Source organism: Bombina bombina, chromosome 4 (genome assembly GCF_027579735.1).
Source record: "Bombina bombina isolate aBomBom1 chromosome 4, aBomBom1.pri, whole genome shotgun sequence".
Taxonomy (NCBI): domain Eukaryota; kingdom Metazoa; phylum Chordata; class Amphibia; order Anura; family Bombinatoridae; genus Bombina; species Bombina bombina.
Genome location: NC_069502.1, coordinates 245652695 through 245680611, shown reverse-complemented (window position 1 = coordinate 245680611; position 27917 = coordinate 245652695). Strand labels below are relative to the sequence as shown.

General features: G+C 37.8%; 1 protein-coding gene across 2 annotated transcripts in view; it reads left to right on the top strand.

Annotated features, from left to right (window-relative positions):
• Positions 1–27917, top strand: part of ST6GAL1 (ST6 beta-galactoside alpha-2,6-sialyltransferase 1) — a 135897-nt gene that overhangs the window by 74085 nt on the left and 33895 nt on the right. For both annotated transcript variants that reach the window (XM_053709858.1, XM_053709859.1), the window contains one exon: positions 17577–17678. In XM_053709858.1, coding sequence (XP_053565833.1) covers positions 17577–17678 — 102 coding nt within the window. The remainder of the gene's footprint in view (positions 1–17576; positions 17679–27917) is intronic.

Here is a 27917-nt window from a genome sequence, read left to right as displayed (position 1 = left end):
ACAGACAGCATGTCTTATTATTATATTTTGTCAGGGTAATCAGGCAGGCCATATAGACCTCCCCCGATAGGAGGAGTAACAGGGATTAAAGTGCTAAGAATAGTACTACTTAACACAACCTAGTTACCATGGGTCCCAGACCGCATGTCTTATTATTATATTTTGTCAGGGTAATCATGCAGGCCATATACACCTCCCCCGTTAGGGGGAGTAACAGGGATAAAAGTGCTAAGAATAGTACTACTTAACACAACCTAGTTACCATGGGTCCCAGACCGCATGTCTTATTATTATATTTTGTCAGGGTAATCATGCAGGCCATATAGACCTCCACCGATAGGGTGAGTAACAGGTATTAAACTAATAAGAACAGTACTACTTAACACAACCTAGTTACCATGGGTTCCAGACCGCATGTCTTGTTGTTATATTTGGTGAGTGTAATCAGGCAGGCCGTATAGACCTCCCCCGATAGGGGGAGTAAAAGGGATTAAAGTGCTAAGAATAGTACTAATATAAACACAACCTAGTTACCATGGGTCCCAGACCACATGTCTTGTTGTTATATTTGGTCAGGGTAATCAGGAAAGGCCGTATAGACCTCCCCCGATAGGGGGAGTAAAAGGGATTAAAGTGCTAAGAATAGTACTAATATAAACACAACCTAGTTACCATGGGTCCCAGACCGCATGTCTTATTATTATATTTTGTCAGGGTAATCATGCAGGCCATATAGACCTCCCCCCATAGGGTGAGTAACAGGTATTAAACTAATAAGAACAGTACTACTTAACACAACCTAGTTACCATGGGTCCCAGACCGCATGTCTTGTTGTTATATTTGGTGAGGGTAATCAGGCAGGCCGTAAGACCTCCCCCGATAGGGGGAGTAAAAGGGATTAAAGTGCTAAGAATAGTACTAATATAAACACAACCTAGTTAACATGGGTCCCAGACCGCATGTCTTGTTGTTATATTTGGTGAGGGTAATCAGGAAAGGCCGTATAGACCTCCCCCGATAGGGGGAGTAAAAGGGATTAAAGTGCTAAGAATAGTACTAATATAAACACAACCTAGTTACCATGGGTCCCAGACAGCATGTCTTGTTTTTATATTTGGTGAGGGTAATCAGGCAGGCCGTATAGACCTCCCCCGATAGGGGGAGTTACAGGTATTAAAGTGCTAAAAATAGTACTACTTAAAACACAACCTAGTTACCATGAGTCACAGACAGCATGTCTTATTATTATATTTTGTCAGGGTAATCAGGCAGGCCATATAGACCTCCCCCGATAGGAGGAGTAACAGGGATTAAAGTGCTAAGAATAGTACTACTTAACACAACCTAGTTACCATGGGTCCCAGACCGCATGTCTTATTATTATATTTTGTCAGGGTAATCATGCAGGCCATATACACCTCCCCCGATAGGGGGAGTAACAGGGATAAAAGTGCTAAGAATAGTACTACTTAACACAACCTAGTTACCATGGGTCCCAGACCGCATGTCTTATTATTATATTTTGTCAGGGTAATCATGCAGGCCATATAGACCTCCACCGATAGGGTGAGTAACAGGTATTAAACTAATAAGAACAGTACTACTTAACACAACCTAGTTACCATGGGTCCCAGACCGCATGTCTTGTTGTTATATTTGGTGAGGGTAATCAGGCAGGCCGTATAGACCTCCCCCGATAGGGGGAGTAAAAGGGATTAAAGTGCTAAGAATAGTACTAATATAAACACAACCTAGTTTCCATGGGTCCCAGACCACATGTCTTGTTGTTATATTTGGTCAGGGTAATCAGGAAAGGCCGTATAGACCTCCCCCGATAGGGGGAGTAAAAGGGATTAAAGTGCTAAGAATAGTACTAATATAAACACAACCTAGTTACCATGGGTCCCAGACCGCATGTCTTATTATTATATTTTGTCAGGGTAATCATGCAGGCCATATAGACCTCCCCCGATAGGGTGAGTGACAGGTATTAAACTAATAAGAACAGTATTACTTAACACAACCTAGTTACCATGGGTCCCAGACCGCATGTCTTGTTGTTATATTTGGTGAGGGTAATCAGGCAGGCCGTAAGACCTCCCCCGATAGGGGGAGTAAAAGGGATTAAAGTGCTAAGAATAGTACTAATATAAACACAACCTAGTTAACATGGGTCCCAGACCGCATGTCTTGTTGTTATATTTGGTGAGGGTAATCAGGAAAGGCCGTATAGACCTCCCCCGATAGGGGGAGTAAAAGGGATTAAAGTGCTAAGAATAGTACTAATATAAACACAACCTAGTTACCATGGGTCCCAGACAGCATGTCTTGTGTTTATATTTGGTGAGGGTAATCAGGCAGGCCGTATAGACCTCCCCCGATAGGGGGAGTTACAGGTATTAAAATGCTAAAAATAGTACTACTTAAAACACAACCTAGTTACCATGGGTCCCAGACAGCATTTCTTATTATTATATTTTGTCAGGGTAATCATGCATGCCATATAGACCTCCCCCGATAGGGGGAGTAACAGGGATTAAAGTGCTAAGAATAGTATTACTTATCACAACCTAGTTACCATGGGTCCCAGACCGCATGTCTTATTATTATATTTTGTCAGGGTAATCATGCAGGCCATATACACCTCCCCCAATATGGGGAGTAACAGGGATTAAAGTGCTAAGAATAGTGCTACTTAACACAACCTAGTTACCATGGGTCCCAGACCGCATGTTTTATTATTATACTTTGTCAGGGTAATTATATATCTATGAAATCTATCTATTTATCTTCTATCGATTCTATCTAACTATCAATCTATGTATATCTATCTATCAAATCTATCTATCTCGTGGCCGGACTGTTTTGAGACAGCCACTTGTGTTTAGGCCAAATTTGAAGTAGGAGGACAGACCAATCATCTTCTTCCATCTGCCTGTTCCAAAAATACAGCCAATATAGACCTCCCCCGATAGGGGGAGTAACAGGTAGTAAACTGCTAAGAATAATACTACTTAACACACCACGGGTCCCAGACCGCATGTCTTATTGTTATACTCTGTCAGGGAAATCATATATCTATCAAATCTATCTATTTATCTATCAAATCTATCTAACTATCAATCGTATCTATCAAATATAAATTGCATCTATTGATCTATGTAATTCGTATCTATCAAATGTATATTGCATCTTTTGATTTATGTAATTCGTATCTAGCAAATGTATATTGCATAGATTGATCTATGTAATTCGTATCTATCATCAAATGTATATTGCATCTATTGATCTATGTAATTTGTATCTATCATATGTATATTGCATCTATTGATCTATGTAATCTATGTATCTAGCTATCAAATCTATCTAACTCGTGGTGGTGCAAATGGACTGTTTGCAGTTGTTTGCGGTGCGTTACACGGGGAGTTTGGTCTGTCACTGTGAAGCGGGCATAACCCTTACACTTCCTGATCGATACTATATCATACCTGATGTTTTAAAGCACGTTATTAAAAAAAAATTTAGGAATGTTAGGTGATTAAGGCACTTTATGGCTTAAAACCAGACTCTGCATCAACTATGTAATTTTCCGTGGGAGTTTTGCCATGGATCCCCAATCCAGCATGCCACAGTCCAGGTGTTAGTCCCCTTGAAACAACTTTTCCATCACTATTGTGGCCAGAAAGAGTCCTTGTGGGTTTTAAAGTTCGCCTGCCTTTTGAAGTCAAATTTTAAGGTTCGCAACATCACTACTCTTGAGATTTACAAACCCCCTGCGCTGTCATAGATCCCCAGAAGTATGCAAAACTGCCTTATCCTGATGAAAAATCAGAAAAGGAGACTCACAAGAAAGAGCAGATAATTTAGCAGAAGAGATGGCCAAAAGGAACAATACTTTCCAAGAAAGTAATTTAATGTCCAGAGAATGCTTAGGCTCAAACGGAGGAGCCTGTAAAGCCCTCAAAACCAAATTAAGACTCCAAGGAGGAGAGATTGACTTAATGACAGGCTTGATACGAAGCCTGTACAAAACAATGAATATCAGGAAGATTAGCAATTTTTCTGTGGAACAGAACAGAAAGAGCAGAGATTTGTCCTTTCAATGAACTTGAAGACAAACCCTTATCTAAACCATCCTGAAGAAACTGTTAAATTCTAGGAATTCTAAAAGAATGCCAAGAGAATTTATGAGAAGAACACCATGAAATGTAAGTCTTCCCAACTCGGTAATAAATCTTTCTAGACACAGATTTACGAGCCTGAAACATAGTATTAATCACTGAGTCAGAGAAACCTCTATGACTAAGCACTAAGCGTTCAATTTTCATACCTTCAAATTTAATGATTTGAGATCCTGATGGAAAAATGGGCCTTGAGATAGAAGGTCTGGCCTTAACGGAAGTGGCCAAGGTTGGCAACTGGACATCCGAACAAGATCTGCATACCAAAACCTGTGTGGCCATTCTGAAGCCACCAGCAATACAAACAAACGCTCCATTATGATTTTGGAAGAAGAACTAGAAGTGGAAAGATATAAGCAGGTTGATAACTCCAAGGAAGTGTCAACGCATCCACTGCTTCTGCCTGAGGATCCCTGGACCTGGACAGATACCTGGGAAGTTTCCTGTTTAGATGAGAAGCCATCAGATCTATTTCTGGAAGCCCCCACATCTGAACAATCTGAAAAAACACATCTGGGTGAAGAGACCACTCTCCCAGATGTAAAGTCTGGCGACTGAGATAATCCGCTTCCCAATTGTCTATACCTGGGATATGGACCGCAGAAATTAGACAGGAGCTGGATTCGGCCCATGCAAGTATCCGAGATACTTCTTTCATAGCTTGAGAACTGTGAGTCCCACCTTGATGATTGACATACGCCACAGTTGTGACATTGTCTGTCTGAAAACAAATAAACGGTTCTCTCTTCAGAAGAAGCCAAAACTGAAGAGCTCTGAGAATCAGACGGAGTTCCAAAATATTGATTGTTAATCTCGCCTCTTGAGATTTCCAAACCCCCTGCACTGTCATAGATTCCCAGACAGCTCCCCAACCTGAAAGACTTGCATCTGTTGTGATCACAGTCCAGGCTGGATGAACAAAAGAGGCCGATTGAACTAAATGATGGGGATCTAACCACCGAGTCAGAGATAGTCGAACATTGGGATTTAAGTATATTAATTGTGATATCTTTGTATAATCCCTGCACCATTGGTTCAGCATACAAAGCTGAAGAGTTCTCATGTGAAAACGAGCAAAGGGGATCGCGTCCGATGCTGCAGTCATGAGATCTAAAACCTCCATGCACATAGCTACTGAAGGGAATGATTGAGACTGAAGGTTCTGACAAGCTGCAACCAATTTCAGACGTCTCTTGTCTGTTAGAGACAAAGTCATGGATACTGAATCTATTTGGAAACCAAAAAAGGTTACCCTTGTCTGAGGAATCACAGAACTTTTTGGTAAATTGATCCTCCAACCATGTCTTTGAAGAAACAACACTAGTTGATTTGTGTGAGATTCTGCAGAACGTAAAGACTGAGCAAGTACCAAGATATCATCCAAATAAGGAAACACCGCAATACCCCGCTCTCTGATTACAGAGAGTAGGGCACCGAGAACCTTTGAAAAGATCCTTGGAGCTGTTGCTAGGCCAAAAGGAAGAGCAACAAATTGGTAATGCTTGTCTAGAAAAGAGAATCTCAGGAACTGATAGTGATCTGGATGAATCGGAATATGAAGATATGCATCCTGAAAGTCTATTGTAGACATATAATGCCCTTGCTGAACAAAAGGCAGAATAATTCCTTATAGTCACCATTTTGAATGTAGGTATTCTTACATAACGATTCAAAATTTTTAGATCCATAACTGGTCTGAAAGAATTCTCCTTCTTTGGAACAATGAACAGATTTGAATAAAACCCCAGACCCCGTTCCTGAAAAGGAACTGGCACAATTACCCCAGTTAACTCCAGGTCTGAAACACACTTCAGGAAAGCCTGAGCCTTTACTGGGTTCACTGGAATGCGTGAGAGAAAGAAACTTCTCACAGGCGGTCTCACTTTGAAACCTATTCTGTACCCTTGAGAAACAATGTTCTGAAGCCAATGATTTTGGATTTAATTGATCCAAACATCCTTGTAAAATCTTAGGCCTAGATTTGGAGTTCGGCGGTAAAAGGGCTGCTAACGCTCCGCGGGCTTTTTTCTGGCCGCACCATAAATTTAACTCTGGTATCGAGAGTTTAATCAAATGCTGCGTTAGGCTCCAAAAAAGGAGCGTAGAGCATTTTTACCGCAAATGCAACTCTCGATACCAGAGTTGCTTACGGACGCGGCCGGCCTCAAAAACGTGCTCGTGCACGATTCCCCCATAGGAAACAATGGGGCTGTTTGAGCTGAAAAAAAACCTAACACCTGCAAAAAAGCAGCGTTCAGCTCCTAACGCAGCCCCATTGTTTCCTATGGGGAAACACTTCCTACGTCTGCACCTAACACTCTAACATGTACCCCGAGTCTAAACACCCCTAACCTTACACTTATTAACCCCTAATCTGCCGCCCCCGCTATCGCTGACCCCTGCATATTTTTTTAAACCCCTAATCTGCCGCTCCGTAAACCGCCGCAACCTACGTTATCCCTATGTACCCCTAATCTGCTGCCCTAACATCGCCGACCCCTATATTATATTTATTAACCCCTAATCTGCCCCCCTCAACGTCGCCGACACCTGCCTACACTTATTAACCCCTAATCTGCCGAGCGGACCTGAGCGCTACTATAATAAAGTTATTAACCCCTAATCCGCCTCACTAACCCTATCATAAATAGTATTAACCCCTAATCTGCCCTCCCTAACATCGCCGACACCTAACTTCAATTATTAACCCCTAATCTGCCGACCGGAGCTCACCGCTATTCTAATAAATGTATTAACCCCTAAAGCTAAGTCTAACCCTAACACTAACACCCCCCTAAGTTAAATATAATTTTTATCTAACGAAATAAATTAACTCTTATTAAATAAATTATTCCTATTTAAAGCTAAATACTTACCTGTAAAATACATCCTAATATAGCTACAATATAAATTATAATTATATTATAGCTATTTTAGGATTAATATTTATTTTACAGGTAACTTTGTAATTATTTTAACCAGGTACAATAGCTATTAAATAGTTAAGAACTATTTAATAGTTACCTAGTTAAAATAATAACAAAATTACCTGTAAAATAAGTCCTAACCTAAGATATAATTAAACCTAACACTACCCTATCAATAAAATAATTAAATAAACTACCTACAATTACCTACAATTAACCTAACACTACACTATCAATAAATTAATTAAATACAATTCCTACAAATAAATACAATTAAATAAACTAGCTAAAGTACAAAAAATAAAAAAGATCTAAGTTACAGAAAATAAAAAAATATTTACAAACATAATAAAAATATTACAACAATTTTAAATTAATTACACCTACTCTAAGCCCCCTAATAAAATAACAAAGCCCCCCAAAATAAAAAATTCCCTACCCTATTCTAAATTAAAAAAGTTACAAGCTCTTTTACCTTACCAGCCCTGAACAGGGCCCTTTGCGGGGCATGCCCCAAGAATTTCAGCTCTTTTGCCTGTAAAAGAATAAATACAATACCCCCCCCCCAACATTACAACCCACCACCCACATACCCCTAATCTAACCCAAACCCCCCTTAAATAAACCTAACACTAAGCCCCTGAAGATCTTCCTACCTTGTCTTCACCATACCAGGTTCACCGATCCGTCCTGAAGAGCTCCTCCGATGTCCTGATCCAAGCCCAAGCGGGGGCTGAAGAGGTCCATGATCCGGTCAAAGTCTTCATCCAAGCGGGGCAGAAGAGGATCTTCCATCCGATTGAAGTCATCATCCAGGCGGCATCTTCTATGGTCTTCCATCCGGAGCGAAGCGGCAGGATCCTGAAGACCTCCAGCGCGGAACATCCATCCGGACCGACGACTGAACGACGAATGACTGTTCCTTTAAGGGACGTCATCCAAGATGGCGTCCCTCGAATTCCGATTGGCTGATAGGATTTTATCAGCCAATCGGAATTAAGGTATGAATTTTCTGATTGGCTGATGGAATCAGCCAATCAGAATCAAGTTCAATCCGATTGGCTGATCCAATCAGCCAATCAGATTGAGCTCGCATTCTATTGGCTGATCGGAACAGCCAATAGAATGCGAGCTCAATCTGATTGGCTGATTGGATCAGCCAATCGGATTGAACTTGATTCTGATTGGCTGATTCCATCAGCCAATCAGAAAATTCATACCTTAATTCCGATTGGCTGATAGAATCCTATCAGCCAATCGGAATTCGAGGGACGCCATCTTGGATGACATCCCTTAAAGGAACAGTCATTCGTCGTTCAGTCGTCGGTCCGGATGGATGTTCCACGCTGGAGGTCTTCAGGATCCTGCCGCTTCGCTCCGGATGGAAGACCATAGAAGATGCCGCCTGGATGATGACTTCAATCGGATGGAAGATCCTCTTCTGCCCCGCTTGGATGAAGACTTTGACCGGATCATGGACCTCTTCAGCCCCCGCTTGGGCTTGGATCAGGACATCGGAGGAGCTCTTCAGGACGGATCGGTGAACCTGGTATGGTGAAGACAAGGTAGGAAGATCTTCAGGGACTTAGTGTTAGGTTTATTTAAGGGGGGTTTGGGTTAGATTAGGGGTATGTGGGTGGTGGGTTGTAATGTTGGGGGGGGGGTATTGTATTTATTCTTTTACAGGCAAAAGAGCTGAAATTCTTGGGGCATGCCCCGCAAAGGGCCCTGTTCAGGGCTGGTAAGGTAAAAGAGCTTGTAACTTTTTTAATTTAGAATAGGGTAGGGAATTTTTTATTTTGGGGGGCTTTGTTATTTTATTAGGGGGCTTAGAGTAGGTGTAATTAGTTTAAAATTGTTGTAATATTTTTATTATGTTTGTAAATATTTTTTTATTTTCTGTAACTTAGATCTTTTTTATTTTTTGTACTTTAGCTAGTTTATTTAATTGTATTTATTTGTAGGAATTGTATTTAATTAATTTGTTGATAGTGTAGTGTTAGGTTAATTGTAGGTAATTGTAGGTAGTTTATTTAATTATTTTATTGATAGGGTAGTGTTAGGTTTAATTATATCTTAGGTTAGGACTTATTTTACAGGTAATTTTGTTATTATTTTAACTAGGTAACTATTAAATAGTTCTTAACTATTTAATAGCTATTGTACCTGGTTAAAATAATTACAAAGTTACCTGTAAAATAAATATTAATCCTAAAATAGCTATAATATAATTATAATTTATATTGTAGCTATATTAGGATGTATTTTACAGGTAAGTATTTAGCTTTAAATAGGAATCATTTATTTAATAAGAGTTAATTTATTTCGTTAGATAAAAATTATATTTAACTTAGGGGGGTGTTAGTGTTAGGGTTAGACTTAGCTTTAGGGGTTAATACATTTATTAGAATAGCGGTGAGCTCCGGTCGGCAGATTAGGGGTTAATAATTGAAGTTAGGTGTCGGCGATGTTAGGGAGGGCAGATTAGGGGTTAATACTATTTATGATAGGGTTAGTGAGGCGGGTTAGGGGTTCATAACTTTATTATAGTAGCGCTCAGGTCCGCTCGGCAGATTAGGGGTTAATAAGTGTAGGCAGGTGTCGGCGACGTTGAGGGGGGCAGATTAGGGGTTAATAAATATAATATAGGGGTCGGCGATTTTAGGGGTAGCAGATTAGGGGTACATAGGGATAACGTAGGTGGCGGCGATTTGCGGTCGGAAGATTAGGGGTTAATTATTTTAAGTAGCTTGCGGCGATGTTGTGGGGGGCAAGTTAGGGGTTAAGAAATATAATATAGGGGTCGGCAGGGTTAGGGGCAGCAGATTAGGGGTACATAAGTATAACGTAGGTGGCGGTCGGCAGATTAGGGGTTAAAAATTTAAATAGAGTGGCGGCGATGTGGGGGGACCTCGGTTTAGGGGTACATAGGTAGTTTATGGGTGTTAGTGTACTTTAGGGTACAGTAGTTAAGAGCTTTATAAACCGGCGTTAGCCAGAAAGCTCTTAACTCCTGCTATTTTCAGGCGGCTGGAATTTTGTCGTTAGAGCTCTAACGCTCACTTCAGAAACGACTCTAAATACCAGCGTTAGAAAGATCCCATTGAAAAGATAGGCTACGCAAATGGCGTAGGGGGATCTGCGGTATGGAAAAGTCGCGGCTGAAAAGTGAGCGTTAGACCCTTTAATCACTGACTCCAAATACCAGCGGGTGGCCAAAACCAGCATTAGGAGCCTCTAACGCTGGTTTTGACGGCTACCGCCGAACTCCAAATCTAGGCCCTAGTCTGCTCCCTGCCAGCTGCACTGAAATGAGGGCCGCACCTTCATGCGGACTTGGGGGCTGATTTAGATCTTTTAAATGGCTTGGATTTATTCCAGACTGGAGAAGGTTTCCAATTGGAAACCGTTCCTTTAAGGGAATGGTCAGGTTTCTGTTCCTTATTTTGACGAAAGGAACGAGAACGGTTAGCAGCCTTAAATTTACCCTTAGATTTTTTTATCCTGAGGCAAAAAATCTCCCTTCCCCCCAGTGACAGTTGAAATATAAGAATCAAACTGAGAACCAAATAATTTATTACCTTGGAAAGAGAGAGATAGCAACGTTGATTTAGAAGTCATATCAGCATTCCAAGATTTAAGCCATAAAGCTCTTCTAGCTAATATAGCTAAAGACATATATCTGACATCAATTCTAATGATATAAAAAAATGGCATCACAAATAAAATTATTAGCATGTTGAATTAGCTTAACAATGCTATACACATTATGATCTGGTACTTGTTGTGCTAAAGTTTCCAACCAAAAAGTTGAAGCAGCAGCAACATCAGCCAAAGAAATAGCAGGCCTAAGAAGATGACCTGAACATAAATAAGCCTTCCTTAGATAAGATTAAAGTTTCCTATCTAAAGGATCTTTAAAAAAAGTACTATCTGCCGTAGGAATAGTAGTACGTTTAGCAAGAGTAGAGATGGCCCCATCAACTTTGGGGATCTTTTCCCAAAACTCCAATCTATCAGTCGGCAAAGGATACAGTTTCTTAAACCTTGAAGAAGGAGTAAAAGAAGTACCCAGTCTATTCTAGTCCCTAGAAATTACATCTGAAATAGCATCAGGAACTGGAAAAACCTCTAGAATAACTAGATGAGGTTTAAAAACCGAATTTAAACGTTTACTGGTTTTAATATCAAGAGGACTAGTCTCCTCCATATCTAATGCAATCAACACCTCTTTTAATAAGGAACAAATATACTCCATTTTAAATAAGTATGAAGATTTGTCAGTGTCAATATATGAGGCAGAATATTCTGAACCAGATAGATCCTCATCAGAGATAGATAAATCAGAATGCTGTCGGTCATTTAAAAATTCATCAATTTTATGAGAAATTTTAAAAGACCTTTTATGTTTAATAGAAGGTGGTATGACAGACAAAGCCTTCTGAATGGAATTAGAAACAAATTCTCTCACATTAACAGGAATATCCTGAGCATTAGATGTTGAAGGAACAACAACAGGTAATGGATTACTACTAATGGAAATATTGTCTGCATTTGAAAGTTTATCATGACATCTAACACAAACTACAGCCGGAGGAACAGTTACCACAAGTTTACAACAAATGCACTTAGCTTTGGTAGAACCGACATCGGGCAGCAGGATTCCAGTATTAGATTCTGAGACAGGGTCAGATTGAGACATCTTGCAATATGTAATAGAAAAAATAACATATAAAGCAAAATTATCAATTTCCTTATATGACAGTTTCAGGAAAGGGAAAAAAGGCAAACAAAATAAGCCTCTGGAAACCAGAAGCAAAATGAAATAAAGACTTAAATAATGTCAAAAATCTGGCGCCAAGTATGACGCCCACAACTGACAAAATATTTTTTGGCGCCAAGATCGTCTGCAACAAACACGAGCGTCATAGATGATGCAACTACGTGAAAACTCTCGGTGCCAACTAAGACGCCGGAAATGACGAAATTATGTCAACAAACGTAATTCTCGTGCCAAAAAAGTCTTGTGCCAAGAATAACGCAATAAATTATAGCATTTTGCGTTCCCGCGAGCCTAACAGCCCGCAATTTAGAAAAGAAAATGTTTTTTTTTTTTTAAATGCATTTCCCAAAATGAAACTGACAGTCTGCAAAAAAGGAAATATACTGATTAACCTGAATCATGGCAAATATAAGTACAAAACATATATTTAGAACTTTACATATAAAGTGCCAAACCATAACTGAGGGTGTCTTAATAAAGGAAAACATACTTACCAAAAGACACTCATCTACATAAAGTAGATAGCCAAACCAGTACTGAAACGAGAATCAGTAGAGGTAATGGTATATAAGAGTATATCGTCGATCTGAAAAGGGAGGTAGGAGATGAATCTCTACGACCGATAACAGAGAACCTATGAAATAGATCCCCGTTAGGATGACCATTGTATTCAATAGGTGATACTCCCTTCACATCCCTCTGACATTCACTGTACTCTGAGCGGAACCGGGCTTCAGCATGCTGAGAAGCGCATATCATCATAGAAATCTAGCACAAACTTACTTCACCACCTCCATAGGAGGCAAAGTTTGTAAAACTGAATTGTGGGTGTGGTGAGGGGTGTATTTATAGGCATTTTGAGGTTTGGGAAACTTTGCCCCTCCTGGTAGGAATGTATATCCCATACGTCACTAGCTCATGGACTCTTGCCAATTACATGAAAGAAAGTATTGTTTAGTTTTATCACTGCTCAATGAATATACTTTGTTTCAGTCTATTTCTCAATAGTAGATGTTGAGTATATTTTCCAAAAATTTATCATATATACTTATTGCCCCTGTATATTCAATGTATACAATCTTCGTTATCCACAGTTAATATTAAATAAGAAGAACCTTGGTATTAGGATAGTCTGCATTTTCCAGCCGTTATGTTTTACCAATCAACACGTGACAGTGTGATAGCTAATCAACTAACTGATCTGGTTTTTGAATCAGTATTTTGCGAAAAAATGCAAGTTTATATCCAATCTGCTACTCGCTGTATGTATTAACAGTAAAGAAGATGTAGGTAAACAGTCTCTGATGGTTAACGCTTCAGTTCACAAAGTGTAATGTTTTTCACTCCACTGTGTCTATAGGTTTTGCAACAGCTTACTCACTGCTGGCTTCTCAATTTTTCAAGCGGCTCTCACTTCTGCCATTTATATTGTGCCGTCTGTCCAATGTCGGTTTTCACTCGGCTGTAGTTTGAAACTGATTTCATTGTCTGTGTTGTTCACCTTGTCACTGGGTGTTCCGGGAATAGTTCACTCGGCTGTAGTTTGAAACTGATTTCAGTGTCTGTGTTGTCCACCTTGTCACCAGGTGTCCACCTTGTCACCAGCTACTTCTGAGTAACTATTTACCTCTTTGTGGTTTCTTTTACCTGGTCACTAAGATTTGTCTGGTGGGCTTCCTTAGACAGAACTGCAATTGGCGCACCAGGGTGGATAAAAATCAGTCACCTAGATTACGAGTTTTGCATTACGGTTTTAACGCTGAAAAAATGGCCATTTCAGCATAAAAACCGTAATGCAGCCATTACGAGTCTTATTGGTATAACTGTACTGCAAGCATTTTAGCCTGTAATGCAATGTCAATCCCACATTAAAAAAAATGATGTTTTGTGCGGGATTTTCATAGCGCCGGTATTATAGGTTGTGAGGTGAGGCTAAAATGCTTGCGTTTCAGCCAATACTGACACAATCCATTCCGTTATCTGAGACCAGTAGTTATGAGTTTTGCGCAACAAAACTGTTACACAAAACTCATAACTAAAATGTTACAAAGTACACTAACACCCATAAACTACCTATTAACCCCTATTCCGCCACCCTCCCGCATCACAAACACTAGATTACATTTATTAACCCTTAATCTGCCACTCCAGCATTGCCGCCTCTAATAAAAGTTATTAACCCGTTTTCTGCCTCTCCACGACATCTGCAACACAATAATAAAGTTATTAATCCCTATTCCCCCATACCCCAATATCGCTGACATTATAATAAAGCTATTAACCTCTATTCTGCCGCTCCTCGACATCGCCGCCACTAAATAAAGTTATTAACCCCCAAACCTCTGGCCTCCCACATCACCCCCACTAAACAAACCTATTAACCACTAAACCGCCAGCCTCCCACATCGCAAAAAACGAAATTAAACTATTACCCCATAAACATAGCAACCCCCTAAATAATTACACATTAAAAAAAAACTAACACTACTAAAAAAAAGTATTCTAAAATTACAAAAATAAAAAATACTAAATTACAAAAAATATCAAAATGATCCAAAATAAAAACAATTACACCTAACATAATAGCCCTTTAAAATGAAAAAGCCCCCCTCCCAAAAAAATATAAAAAGCCCCTAGCTTACAATAAACTACAAATAGCACTTAAAAGGGCCTTGTGTAGGGCATTGCCCTAAAGAAATCAGCTCTTTTACCTGTAAAAAAATACAAAGACCCCCAACAGTAAAACCAACTAACCCCCAAAATAAAAAAACTAACTCTAACAAAAACCTAATCTACCCATTGCCCAGAAAAGGCCATTTGTATGGGCATTGACCTTAAAAGGGCATTCAGCTCTTTTAATAAAGCCCAAACCCTAATCTAAACCCCCCCCCCCCACCAAAAAAAGGTTAAAAAAAAACTAACAGTAACCCCCACTTACAGCTTTTGAAGTCCGGACATCCAGGCGGCGAGAAGTCTTCATCCAGACGGCGAGGTCTTCATCCATCCCAGCGGCGTCTTCTATCTATCATACTGTGGCCACCATACACTGAAAGTTCAATGCAAGGGAGCCGTTTCAAAATTACATACCTTGCATTCCTGTTGGCCGATTTGATTTTCTAAATTCAAATCAACCAATAGGATGAGAGCTGATTTGAATAGCCAATAGAATTTCAGTAGCTCTCATCCTATTGGCTGATTTGAACAGCCAATAGGATTTCAGTAGCTCTCATCCTATTGGCTGATTTAAATTTTAAAAATCAAATCAGCCAATAAGAATGCAAAGGACGCAATTTTGAAAAGGCTTCACTTGCATTTAAGATTCAGTGTACTGCGGCGACCGTATGAAGAGGACGCTCCGCGCTCGCCACCTGGATGAAGACTTCTTGCCGCCTGGATTTCCGGACTTCAGAAACTGTAAGTGGATTGTCTGGGGTTAGTGTTAGGGTTTTTTTAACTTTTTTTGGTGGGTTTATTTTTAGATTATGGGTTGGGCTTTTTTAAAAGAGCCTTTTAAGGGCAATGCAAAAGAGCTAAATGCCCTTTTAAGGGCAATGCCCATACAAATGCCCTTTTCAGGGCAATGGGTAGCTTAGGTTTTTGTTAGTTTTTTTTATTTTGGGGGTCCGTTGGGTGGTTCTCTACAAAAGGCCCTTTTAAGGGCTATTGGTAGTTTATTGTAGGCTAGGTTTTATTTTTACTTTGCGGGGGGGCTTTTTTATTTTTATAAGGCTATTAGATAAGGTGTAATTGTTTTTATTTTCATTTTGTTTGTTATTTTTCGTAATTTAGTGTTTGTTATTTTTTGTAATTTTGTTATTTTTTTTAATTTAGTATTTTTTATTTTTTGTAATTTTAGATTTTAGATTTAAATTTTTTTAGTAGTGTTAGTTTTTTTTAATGTGTAATTTAGTTCATTTAATTTGTAGTTTTTTTAATTTTAGTATAATAGTTATGTTAGGTAAATTGTTAGTTTAATTTTTTTTTTTTTTAATTTCACAGGTAAGTTTTAATTTATTTTAAGATAGGGATATTGTAATTTTAATTTAAAGTTAGGGGGTTGCTAGGTTTAGGGGTTTATAGTTTAATATAGTTTTTTGCGATGTGGGGGGCTGGCAGTTTAGAAGTTAATAGGTTTATTTAGTGGCGGTGATGTGGGAGGCCAGAGGTTTAGGGGTTAATAGCTTTATTTAGTGGTGGCGATGTCGGGGAGCAGTGGAATAGGGGTAAATATATTTATTATAGTGTTGGCAATGCTGGGGTGTGGGGGAATAGGGGTTAATAACTTTATTATAGTGGCGGCGATGTCGGGGAGTGGCGGAATAGGGGTTAATAACTTTTTTTAGTGGCGGGGATGTCGAGAGCGGCAGATTAGGGTTTAATAACTTTATTTAGGTGTCAGCAATGTCGGGGGCAGCAGATTAGGGGTGTTTAGACTTGGGGTTTATGTTAGGGTGTTAGGTTTAATCGTAACTTTTTTTCCCCCATAGACATCAATGGGGTTGCGTTACAGCAATCTACATTCTGCGCTTCCGGTGTTAGGTTTTTTTCTAACACGCTCTCCCCATTGATGTTTATGGGGAAAGCGTGCATGGGCACGTATTCTCAGCTCTTGGATTTTGTGTAGAGCTCATTGCCACCATATCGCACGCACAAGTCGGCTTTTTAAAAACTTGTAATGGCAGCGCTATGAGGGGGAAATAATGCAACTTTTGTTTGTTTCACACCCTTTATAGCACAAAACTTGTAATCTAGGTGAATGATTTTTAAAAAAATTAAAAAATCTGATTTTTTTTTTATTTAAATTTGTTTTGTTTTTTATTAAAATCAGATATTTTTTTTATCTAAATAGGATTTTTTTTAAATAAAATGCTTTTTGAGTAAAACTTTATATAAATATAGTATTTGTGAAACCCTCATCTGTGCATGCCATTTATTTCCAACCAAGAACTGGTTGTTTGTCCTTGCTTTAAATCACTAGGTGACAAAATATTACCAAGGAAAAAACCCTATCGGTGATCAGATTTATTAAATAAAAGGACATTTAGACAAAATTCTACTTTATAAGGTGTTACTTTTGTCATACAATATTGTAATCAACATGAAGATATATGCAAGATAGTTAGGAAACATTTTCAGATGCTTGTTGCTGATGACAAATTGTAAGAAATAGTAGCCCAGGGCTGTAGATGGTCTTAACAACGGGGTGTGTCCCTTGGAATTTTTAAAAGTAAAACATTTTATGATGTATACACATGTTTTCTTTATTTCTGTAAGCAGTTACCATTCAGCTACCCTTTTAAGGTTCATCTGCATGGTAAAAAAAAAACACACACAGCCAATTATCATCATTAGTAAGGAGAGAAAAAAAGTGACTACTATCCAAACAGATATTTAATTTTCTTCTCAAAAAAGATTTAAATTTAAAGGTTACATATCTTTTCTTAACACAGAGATGTGTGTGCAATTTTCTAGTCAGCTTTTAACAGATCTGCTACATCACTTCCAAGTGATTTAGCAAATGGTAATATGTTCCTTTAAGACTTTTTTTATATAAAAGAACTGATTACAAACAATTTTATATTAATAGTTTATCTAGACATATCACGTCAGTGAACTCATTACAAATACTTTAGGTTAAAGATTAAACTGCAAACTTTGTTTATTTCTGTTCATATTACCTACAGGTGGTTACCTTACCTGAACATAAATTATTGGAAGACCCTCTCTATAACTCAGGAATATTAATCATGTGGGATCCCAAACCATACAAAGCTGATGTCCATCAGGTAAATAAACTTTGAGAAAACCATGTCTCATCTTCATTCAGTCTTCATCAAAGATTTTTGGGGAATAATGTGTATTATATACATTTAAGAAAGGGTGATGTCCATATAGATAGAATATCTGAAAAGACCTAACGGAGCAGTTATAAAATATTCAAATTTACTAGACTGATCCGACTGAGGTGATTGACATTTGCTTGTGTGAGGGCAGGGGCATGATACCTGTACAATCTAAACTACTGTCATTTATGCTTGCAAGATTGGCACACAGGTTCTCTGTCTGGGAACATTGTCCATCCGCTCCTTGTTAAATGGGAGTGTATGTGTTTAACCTACTGAAAAGTTATCTCCAAAGAGGAAATACACTGTTGAGTTTTAGCTAGAAGCAAACTGGATTTAAAAAAAGAAAAATGAATACTGGAGCTGAATTATGAAAGTTAAAGTCTCACTTCCATGATCCTTTAAGAATGTGTAAACCCATTTTCATTGTTTTTGTAACACTATGATTCAGACTCAATTCTAGGATTTATTTCCATGAATCTCAAAAACAAAATATACCTGCAATTCAAATTCTAAACCTCTTTTGCTTGCTTTGTAGTTGGAAGTTCCCGAGAAACATTACAAACATAAAAGGAAATTAAAATGATAATATGATATATAGTGCTGCCTTTCAAACTGGCAAATGTGCTGCCGCTCTTACCACCCCCCATTCCTAACTCTAACTATAGAATATTATCTCATTTTTGACTCATATTACAGACATGCCAATTCATAATCACCTAGATTATAAGTTTTGCGTTCTGGTTTTAACGCTGAAAAAATGGCAATTTCAGCATAAAAACCAGAACACAGCCATTACAAGTCTTGTCGGTATAACTATACCGCAAGCATTTTAGCCTGTAATGCAACGTCTAACCCCTTATCTGCCGCTCCCGACATTGCCGCTACTAATAAAATTTATTAACCCCTATTTCCCCGCACCCCAAAATCACCAACACTATAATAAATATATTAACCGCTATTCTGCCGCTCCCCGACATCGCCGTCACTAAATAAAGTTATTATCCCCTAAACCTCTGGCCTCCCACATCACTGCCACTAAATAAACCTATTAACCCCTAAACCACCAGCCCCCCACACTTCGAAAAAACTAAATTAAACTATTAACCCCTAAACATAACAACCCCCTAACTTTATATTAAAATTACAATATCCCTATCTTAAAATAAATAAAACTTACCTGGAAAATGAAAAAAACGAATTTTAAACTATATATTAAACTAAAATTACTATTATACCAAAATAAAGTAACTACAAATTAAATAAACTAAATTACACATTAAAAAAACCTAACACTACGAAAAAATGTATAATCTACAGTTACTAAAAATAAAAAATACAAAATTACAAAAAATAGAAAACACTAAATTACAAAAAGTAACAAACACTAAATTAAGAAAAATAACAAACACTGAATTATGAAAAATAACAAATGAAATTATCCAAAATAAAAACAATTACACCTAATCTAATAGCCATATAAAAATAAAAAAGCCCCCCAAAATAAAAAAATCAGTAGTCTACCATAAACTACCAATAGCCCTTAAAAGGGCCTTTAGTAGGGCATTGCCCTAAAGAAATCAGCTTTTTTCCCTGAAAAAAATACAAACACTTTCCCAATAGTAAAACCCACCACCCACCAACCCCCAAAATAAAAAACCTAACTCTAACAAAAACCTAATCTACCCATTGCCCTGAAAAGGGCATTTGTATGGGCATTGCCCTTAAAAGGGCATTAAGCTCTTTTTCATTGCCCTGAAAAGGGCATTTAGCTCTTTTAAGGATGCCCAAACCCTAATCTTCAATGCAAGGGAGCCTTTTCAAAATGGCATCCCTTGCATTCCTATTGGCTGATTCGATTTTGGAAATTCAAATCAGCCAATAGGATGAGAGCTACTGAAATCCTATTGGCTGTTCAAAACAGCCAATAGGATGAGAGCTACTGAAATTATATTGGCTGATTTGAATAGCCAATAGAATTTCAGTAGCTCTCAGCCTATTTGCTGATTTGAATTTAAAAAATCTCTTAAAGAGCTAAATGCTCTTTTCAGGGCAATGAAAAAGAGCTGAATGCCCTTTTTAGGGTAATACCCATACAAATTCCCTTTTCAGGGCAATGGGTAGCTTAGGTTTTTGTTAGTTAGGTTTTTTATTTTGGGGGGTTGGTTGGGTGGTGGGTTTTTCTGTTGAAAGGAGTCTTTGTATTTTTTTTTTCAGGGAAAAGAGCTGATTTCTTTAGGGAAATGCCCTACAAAAGGCCCTTTAGGGGCTATTAGTAGTTTATTGTAGGCTAGGTTTTTTTTTTAATTTGGGGGGGCTTTTTTATTTGTATAGAGCTATTAGATTAGGTGTAATTGTTTTTATTTTGGATAATTTTGTTTGTTATTTTTCATAATTTAATGTTTGTTATTTTTCGTAATTTAGTGTTTGTTATTTTTTGTAATTTAGTGTTTTTTATTTTTTGTAATTTAGTATTTTTTATTGTTTGTAACTGTAGATTTTTTTTTAGTAGTGTTAGTTTTTTTAATGTGTAATTTAGTTTATTTAATTTGAACTTATTTGAATTTTAGTCTAATAATAATGTTAGTTTAATATATAGTTTAAACTTATTTTTTTTTTTAAATTTCACAGGTAAGTTTTTATTTATTTTAAGATAGGGATATTGTAATTTTAATATAAATTTAGGGGCTTGTTAGGTTTAGGGGTTAATAATTTATTTTCGTTTTTTTGTGATGTGGGGGCTGTTGGTTTAGGGGTTAATAGGTTTATTTAGTGGCGGTGATGTGGGAGGCCAGAGGTTTAGGGGTTAATAACTTTATTTAGTGGCTGCGATGTCGGGGAGCGGGGCAAAAGGGGTTAATAACTTTATTATAGTGTGGGCGATGTTGGGGTGCGGGGGAATAGGGTTTAATAACTTTATTATAGTTGCGGCAATGTTGGGGAGCGGCGGAATATGGGTTAATAACTTTATTCAGGTGGCGGCGATGTTGGGAGCAGCGGATTAGGGGTTAATAACTTTATTTAGGTGGCAGCAATATCGGAGGCAGCAGATTAGGGGTGTTTAGACGTGAGGTTTATGTTAGGGTGTTAGGTTTAAACTTAACTTCTTTTTCCCCATAGACATCAATGGGGTTGTGTTACAGAGCTTTTCATTCCGCGCTTCAGGTGTTAGTTTTTTTCCTAACACTTTCTCCCCATTGATGTCTATGGGGAAAGCATGCACGAGCACGTCAAAGCAGCGCTTGGATTTTGTGCGGTGTGGAGCTTATCGCCACCATATCGCACGCACAAGGCGACTTTTCATAAACTTTTAATGGCAGCGCTATGGAGAGTGAAATAAGGCAACTTTTGTTGTGTTCGTTTTGCACCCTCTATAGAGCAAAACTTGTAATCTAGGTGTTTGTGCACTAATTTGCCTATTCAATGACATCACTTTAATTGACACCACAGAGAGTATTTTAGTTATAAATTAAATAAAGTTTTAAAAATGTTAAATTATTAAATTGTACTTTTTATTTTTTAATTGATGTACATTGATGTAACTGCAAATGAACCAAAAATGTAACGCACCTCAGGTTGGCGTGACTTCAGAGCTTACGTAAAGGGTAGGGGAAGAAAAAAGTTAAATATATATATATATATATATTAAAAAAAAATTTGATAAGTTATAAGGGGTCAAAGACAAATGGTAAAAGATGTTTAAAGAAAAATAATTGCTGCACAGGGCATTAACATATATATCCATACATAGACATGTCTAAATATATTGAACAGGTGCATTCTTTGACCATGGACTTATCTGTAAATTTGATGTTCAGGCACAGCACTCTAGCCCTAGATTATTAATTCTATCAGATTATTAAAAAATTTCTTAATATGTGTATGTATGCATATATATAGATAGATAGATAGATAGATAGATAGATAGATAGATAGATATAGATAGATAGATAGATAGATAGATAGATAGATAGATAGATAGATACTGTAGATAGATATGTATTTTACATGAACATTATCATATATCTATATATATATATATATATATATTTATATATATATGTATATATATATATCGAAAGTCAAATAGCCTGTAGCCCAGCACTCCAACCAGGTGGAGCAGCCACGACCTGGGTGCAATCCTTATGAGTAATGAATGTAGATATCAGTGTAGAAGAAGGGCACTCTCAGGATTTGTATAGAAGAAAAATATTTTCTCTATTCTTGAATCATTAATACATGGTCGACGTTTCGGCACTCGTCTATTTGGATCCGTGATCTTTGCCACTCGGCAGTTGCAAGATTATACTTGTCCTGATGAAGGCCCAATTGGGGGCCGAAACGTTGACCATGTATTAATGATTCAAGAATAAAGAAAATATTTTTCTTCTATACAAATCCTGAGAGTGCCCTTCTTCTACACTGATATATATATATATATATATATAAAATAAAAAGTACATTATTTTCTATATGAAGAACATAGGAGGGTAAAATATGCGTCAGGGTTCCCAGAACTAATGAGGTTGGGTTAGCGCACATGAATAATTTCTATCTTTAATGCACTTTATTGAAATATTAAATATAAACTATTAAAAAATATTAATACAAATTATTTAAAATTATTATACATACCATAAAAATATATATATATATATATATATATATATCTCAAACGGAACAGGAGGATGAGCACTCTGACTTTCAATCAACAGCCAGGGTGTCAGGAACAAAAGTATTATAGATGAGAAGATAGATCCGCACTCAATGGACTTTTCAAAATTAGGTGCCAATTTATTGTGACAATAAATTGGCACCTGATTTTGAAAAGTCCAGTGAGTGCGGATCTATCTTCTCATTTATATACAGTATATATATATATATATATATATATATATATATATCCTCCGTGTGTGTCTGCACTCCCAATGCTGTGTAGTCATCAACCAGGGTGCAAAGTCAAACAAGTATACAGTCTATATCCAATAAAGGACTGCACTCACTGGATTTAGTTTCAGAAACCTTCAAATCTTTATTGTGGTAACGTTTCGGGGTTCGCAGACCCCTTCCTCAGACCAGACAACAGTGCAAGTGAACAAAGTGTGCAATATATAGCACTAGCCCCACCCATCACAAACATCAAAATTGCGCCAAAAATCCATCACCATGGTAACACACAAACAAGGCCCCATGACCATACCACCAGAAAACACAATCAAAATACAAAATAAAACAAACTGCATATGCAAGTATTTTGCATAACCTCATAGTTGAACACTAATATGTACAATCATCAGTAGTAGTAGATATTCAGTAGTTACAATAGAATCACTGTAATTAGTTACTGATCCAGTTTAAGTAGCTTAAAGTATATTTAGACAAGCAATGATGGAAAACACACTAATCAAATAATCAAAGTAAACATCATGCAAGAAGAGGAATCTATCTATCAGTTGCACTGTTTAAAAACATATCCACCTCCCTGTATCCAGTTACAGGACTCAATCTTAAGGAAATATACACATAAGCCATATCATATAAACATTGCAACATAGATTAGGCATTTAAACTTCTAGCATTTGAACTAGATGAAAAATAAACAAATAATAAAAAGTCAATCAGATATATATAGATATATATGAGGTCTGTTACTGCTAATTCAATGTCCCTCATATTTATCCCAAGGCTTGCTATGACCAATCCTATGTAAAAGTATGTGAGCTATAAGTACTAATCTGACATTCTGGCAGATACAAATACAAAATTGTCAAGCCCCCTGGGCGCGCAGAGCAATGTGTTGTGTCCCATGCGAGTTGAATATAACAAAAAGGCCCGTAGTTCCCAGTGTCAGGGTTGTATGCAGGATGTCTTAGCCGGTGTATTATACCCTAGTGTTGGGAGCTAAGATAGATGTAAACATGGGTGCGTGTATTTACCTATGTAGCAAGTCTGTGTACCGAGTCTGTAGTGCATCAGTGAAACAGGCGCGGCTCAACCCGGTATAGCGTGAGTGAGCTTGGAGCACGACCGCATGGCTAATTAGCATAGCCTGTCAGTCAGTCAATGGGCGTAGCTAGGTCACGGAGTGACAGCGGAGCCTGTGATTAGAGTTATGCCGGGCTGCTACTATACCTATCTCAACTGAGCTTCTTTGTGAGCCCCAAGAAAATCAAAGCTAGTATATCAGGCTTATATTAAATGGTCACATAGGTCTTAAATATGGTCTATTGTGAATAAGTATGTATAATCATATGTGTGCCTAAACATCAGAGCATTTGGTGGGAGCTATAAAAAACCGCTGTGGGTATAAATGCAATTGCAGCAGCATTGGACCAGTACCCATACATAGGACCACCCACAACCTTTATCCTAAATCTTCTTGAGAAATGTCTAAAATTGAACTATTTTCGCTTTGAAGATACTTTCTACCAGCAACTGACAGGGACAGCCATGGGATCTAATATGGCACCGTCGTATGCAAACCTTTACATGCAGCAATTTGAAAGAGACGTCATGGATGTGTTCAATCATGGAATGATAAGACACTATAGAAGGTACATTGATGATGTCTTCTTTGTGTGGCATGGACCAGTGGGACTCCTCACTGAATGGGTAACCGAACTCAATGCACTACCAAACCCAATCAAATTTGAGTTGAAATATGATCCAGAGAAGATAGATTTCCTTGATTTACGGATTTATAAGAAACATGATAGACTTTTCACAACCCTTTTCTCTAAACCTACTGACCGAAACTCATTGCTAGAAGCCACAAGCAATCACCCCCCTCATACCCGGAAGGCAATAATTAAATCACAGCTGATACGGGTTGTACGAAACAACACGGAGACCACAAATAGAGATCTCCAACTGGACCAGATGGCTGAGAAATTCCAACAAAGGGGATATAAGGATAACCTGATTAAGAAGGTGAGAGAGGAAATTGAAACAAACATGGCACAAGACACTCCAGCAATCACTAGGAAAGAGACCCCAAGGATGGTCTTTACAACCACCTTTGACAGAGGAAAGAAACCATTGGCAGATTCAATTCGTAACAGGTGGGAGATTCTGGGCACAGACCGGACACTACCCTTTGGGCATATGGATCCACCAATCATGGGCTATAGACGGGGTAGAAGTCTAAGGGACATACTTATGCAAACAGATCCTCAACATAGTTACACCAAGAAATGGCTTAGAACTAACAAAATGGGTTGTTACAGATGCAAGGGCTGCACAACTTGCAGCGGTATGATCCCATGCAAAGTATTCAGACACCCCCATACTACCCAGAAATTCACTATAAAGCACTTCATCACCTGTACAACAAGCCATGTCGTATACCTACTGAGCTGTTGCTGTGGACGTTTTTATGTTGGCAAAACAACAGACAACGCACACTTAAGAATGGCAAACCATCGCTCGGCGATAAGAACTGCTATCGACAAAGGGACCTCGGATCAACCGGTGGCAAGACATTTCGTGCAAGCAGGCCACAAGGTAACAGATTTACGCTTCATTTTAATTGACCACGTCCCCCCCCTCAGGCGTGGGGGTGACCGGGGCAGGACACTCTTGCAGATGGAGGCTAGATGGATCCATAGACTAGATACCATCTACCCCAGAGGATTAAACATGTCGAATGATTGGCACTGTTTCCTCTGATGCCTTGACTCACCATAGCTGTATATGTCCTTGTGCACAACAATGTATTCGTATTGACAGCACTTAGTGTATTATATATGCTGGTTAGGGTGCACTTGTACTATACATTTTTGATATGGTGACCCGTAGGCGCTGTGCATTTAGCATCTTGATATTGCCTTGATATATATTTTTTGATTTTTTGATATTTTCTGTCTTTTGCTATTCTCTGCAAATTTTGGCTCAACTGAAATGTCTACCTGTAGCGTGCCCTCTTTTGATTGTGTCTCTCTAACTCAACTTGATTGCCATATGTATACAGGGGGTCAATGATATCTGTATTGAGATCCTACTGTACGAGTGACCTTCTCGGGCACAAGTATGTTTTATACATGTTACATTTGGGAGGACCTGTAGGGGTATTAGACCATTGAACTATGGTATACCATTCGTCAAACTGTTACTATGGTGCCTATTCTAAATAGAATTACCCCGTAATAATATCTGTGGTGCATGATCTAACATTCATATAAATTACACCCTAGTGGCTCTTATGAGCATGTAAGACCCATGATGGCAGTACCCAACTACCCCCCTTTTTTCTCTACTTGGCCTCTGATGCAGGCTGGCTATTGATTTAATTTAATTTATTCACTAACGGTTTAATATTAATTTGGTTATTTTTAATTTTTTTATATTTTTTATCTTTTAATTTCTAATGATTCACGTTTTAAGCAGTAAATCCGTGTTGCTCTAGGTTCGTCTTATCCTGAATCTGCCTGCCTCCCATTATCACGCACACAGCGGTTTTTTATAGCTCCCACCAAATGCTCTGATGTTTAGGCACACATATGATTATACATACTTATTCACAATAGACCATATTTAAGACCTATGTGACCATTTAATATAAGCCTGATATACTAGCTTTGATTTTCTTGGGGCTCACAAAGAAGCTCAGTTGAGATAGGTATAGTAGCAGCCCGGCATAACTCTAATCACAGGCTCCGCTGTCACTCCGTGACCTAGCTACGCCCATTGACTGACTGACAGGCTATGCTAATTAGCCATGCGGTCGTGCTCCAAGCTCACTCACGCTATACCGGGTTGAGCCGCGCCTGTTTCACTGATGCACTACAGACTCGGTACACAGACTTGCTACATAGGTAAATACACGCACCCATGTTTACATCTATCTTAGCTCCCAACACTAGGGTATAATACACCGGCTAAGACATCCTGCATACAACCCTGACACTGGGAACTACGGGCCTTTTTGTTATATTCAACTCGCATGGGACACAACACATTGCTCTGCGCGCCCAGGGGGCTTGACAATTTTGTATTTTTGTATATTTGTATCTGCCAGAATGTCAGATTAGTACTTATAGCTCACATACTTTTACATAGGATTGGTCATAGCAAGCCTTGGGATAAATATGAGGGACATTGAATTAGCAGTAACAGACCTCATATATATCTATATATATCTGATTGACTTTTTATTATTTGTTTATTTTTCATCTAGTTCAAATGCTAGAAGTTTAAATGCCTAATCTATGTTGCAATGTTTATATGATATGGCTTATGTGTATATTTCCTTAAGATTGAGTCCTGTAACTGGATACAGGGAGGTGGATATGTTTTTAAACAGTGCAACTGATAGATAGATTCCTCTTCTTGCATGATGTTTACTTTGATTATTTGATTAGTGTGTTTTCCATCATTGCTTGTCTAAATATACTTTAAGCTACTTAAACTGGATCAGTAACTAATTACAGTGATTCTATTGTAACTACTGAATATCTACTACTACTGATGATTGTACATATTAGTGTTCAACTATGAGGTTATGCAAAATACTTGCATATGCAGTTTGTTTTATTTTGTATTTTGATTGTGTTTTCTGGTGGTATGGTCATGGGGCCTTGTTTGTGTGTTACCATGGTGATGGATTTTTGGCGCAATTTTGATGTTTGTGATGGGTGGGGCTAGTGCTATATATTGCACACTTTGTTCACTTGCACTGTTGTCTGGTCTGAGGAAGGGGTCTGCGAACCCCGAAACGTTACCACAATAAAGATTTGAAGGTTTCTGAAACTAAATCCAGTGAGTGCAGTCCTTTATTGGATATAGAATATATATATATATATATATATATATATATATATATATATATATATATATATATATATATATATATATATATACTATGGATTAGTTAAAATATCTTACAATATGTATAATAATTTGAAATAAATTTTAATAATATTTTTTAATACTTTATATTTAATATTTCAATAATGTTTCCCCCCTAAAATATCTTCGAGCCCTTATAACTTTATTGTGCAATTTAAAAAAAAATATTATTAGATGGTGTCATTATGAGTGTAACTGTACTTTGTAATGTATTTTTGATGTGTTTTGTGAAACTTTTTGTTTTGAGAAACAGTTAACCAGAGATCTGAGGACATGGTAATCATTCTATCGTAAATTGTGATTGCGTTCATGAGTTTACTTTCAACTTGTAATACA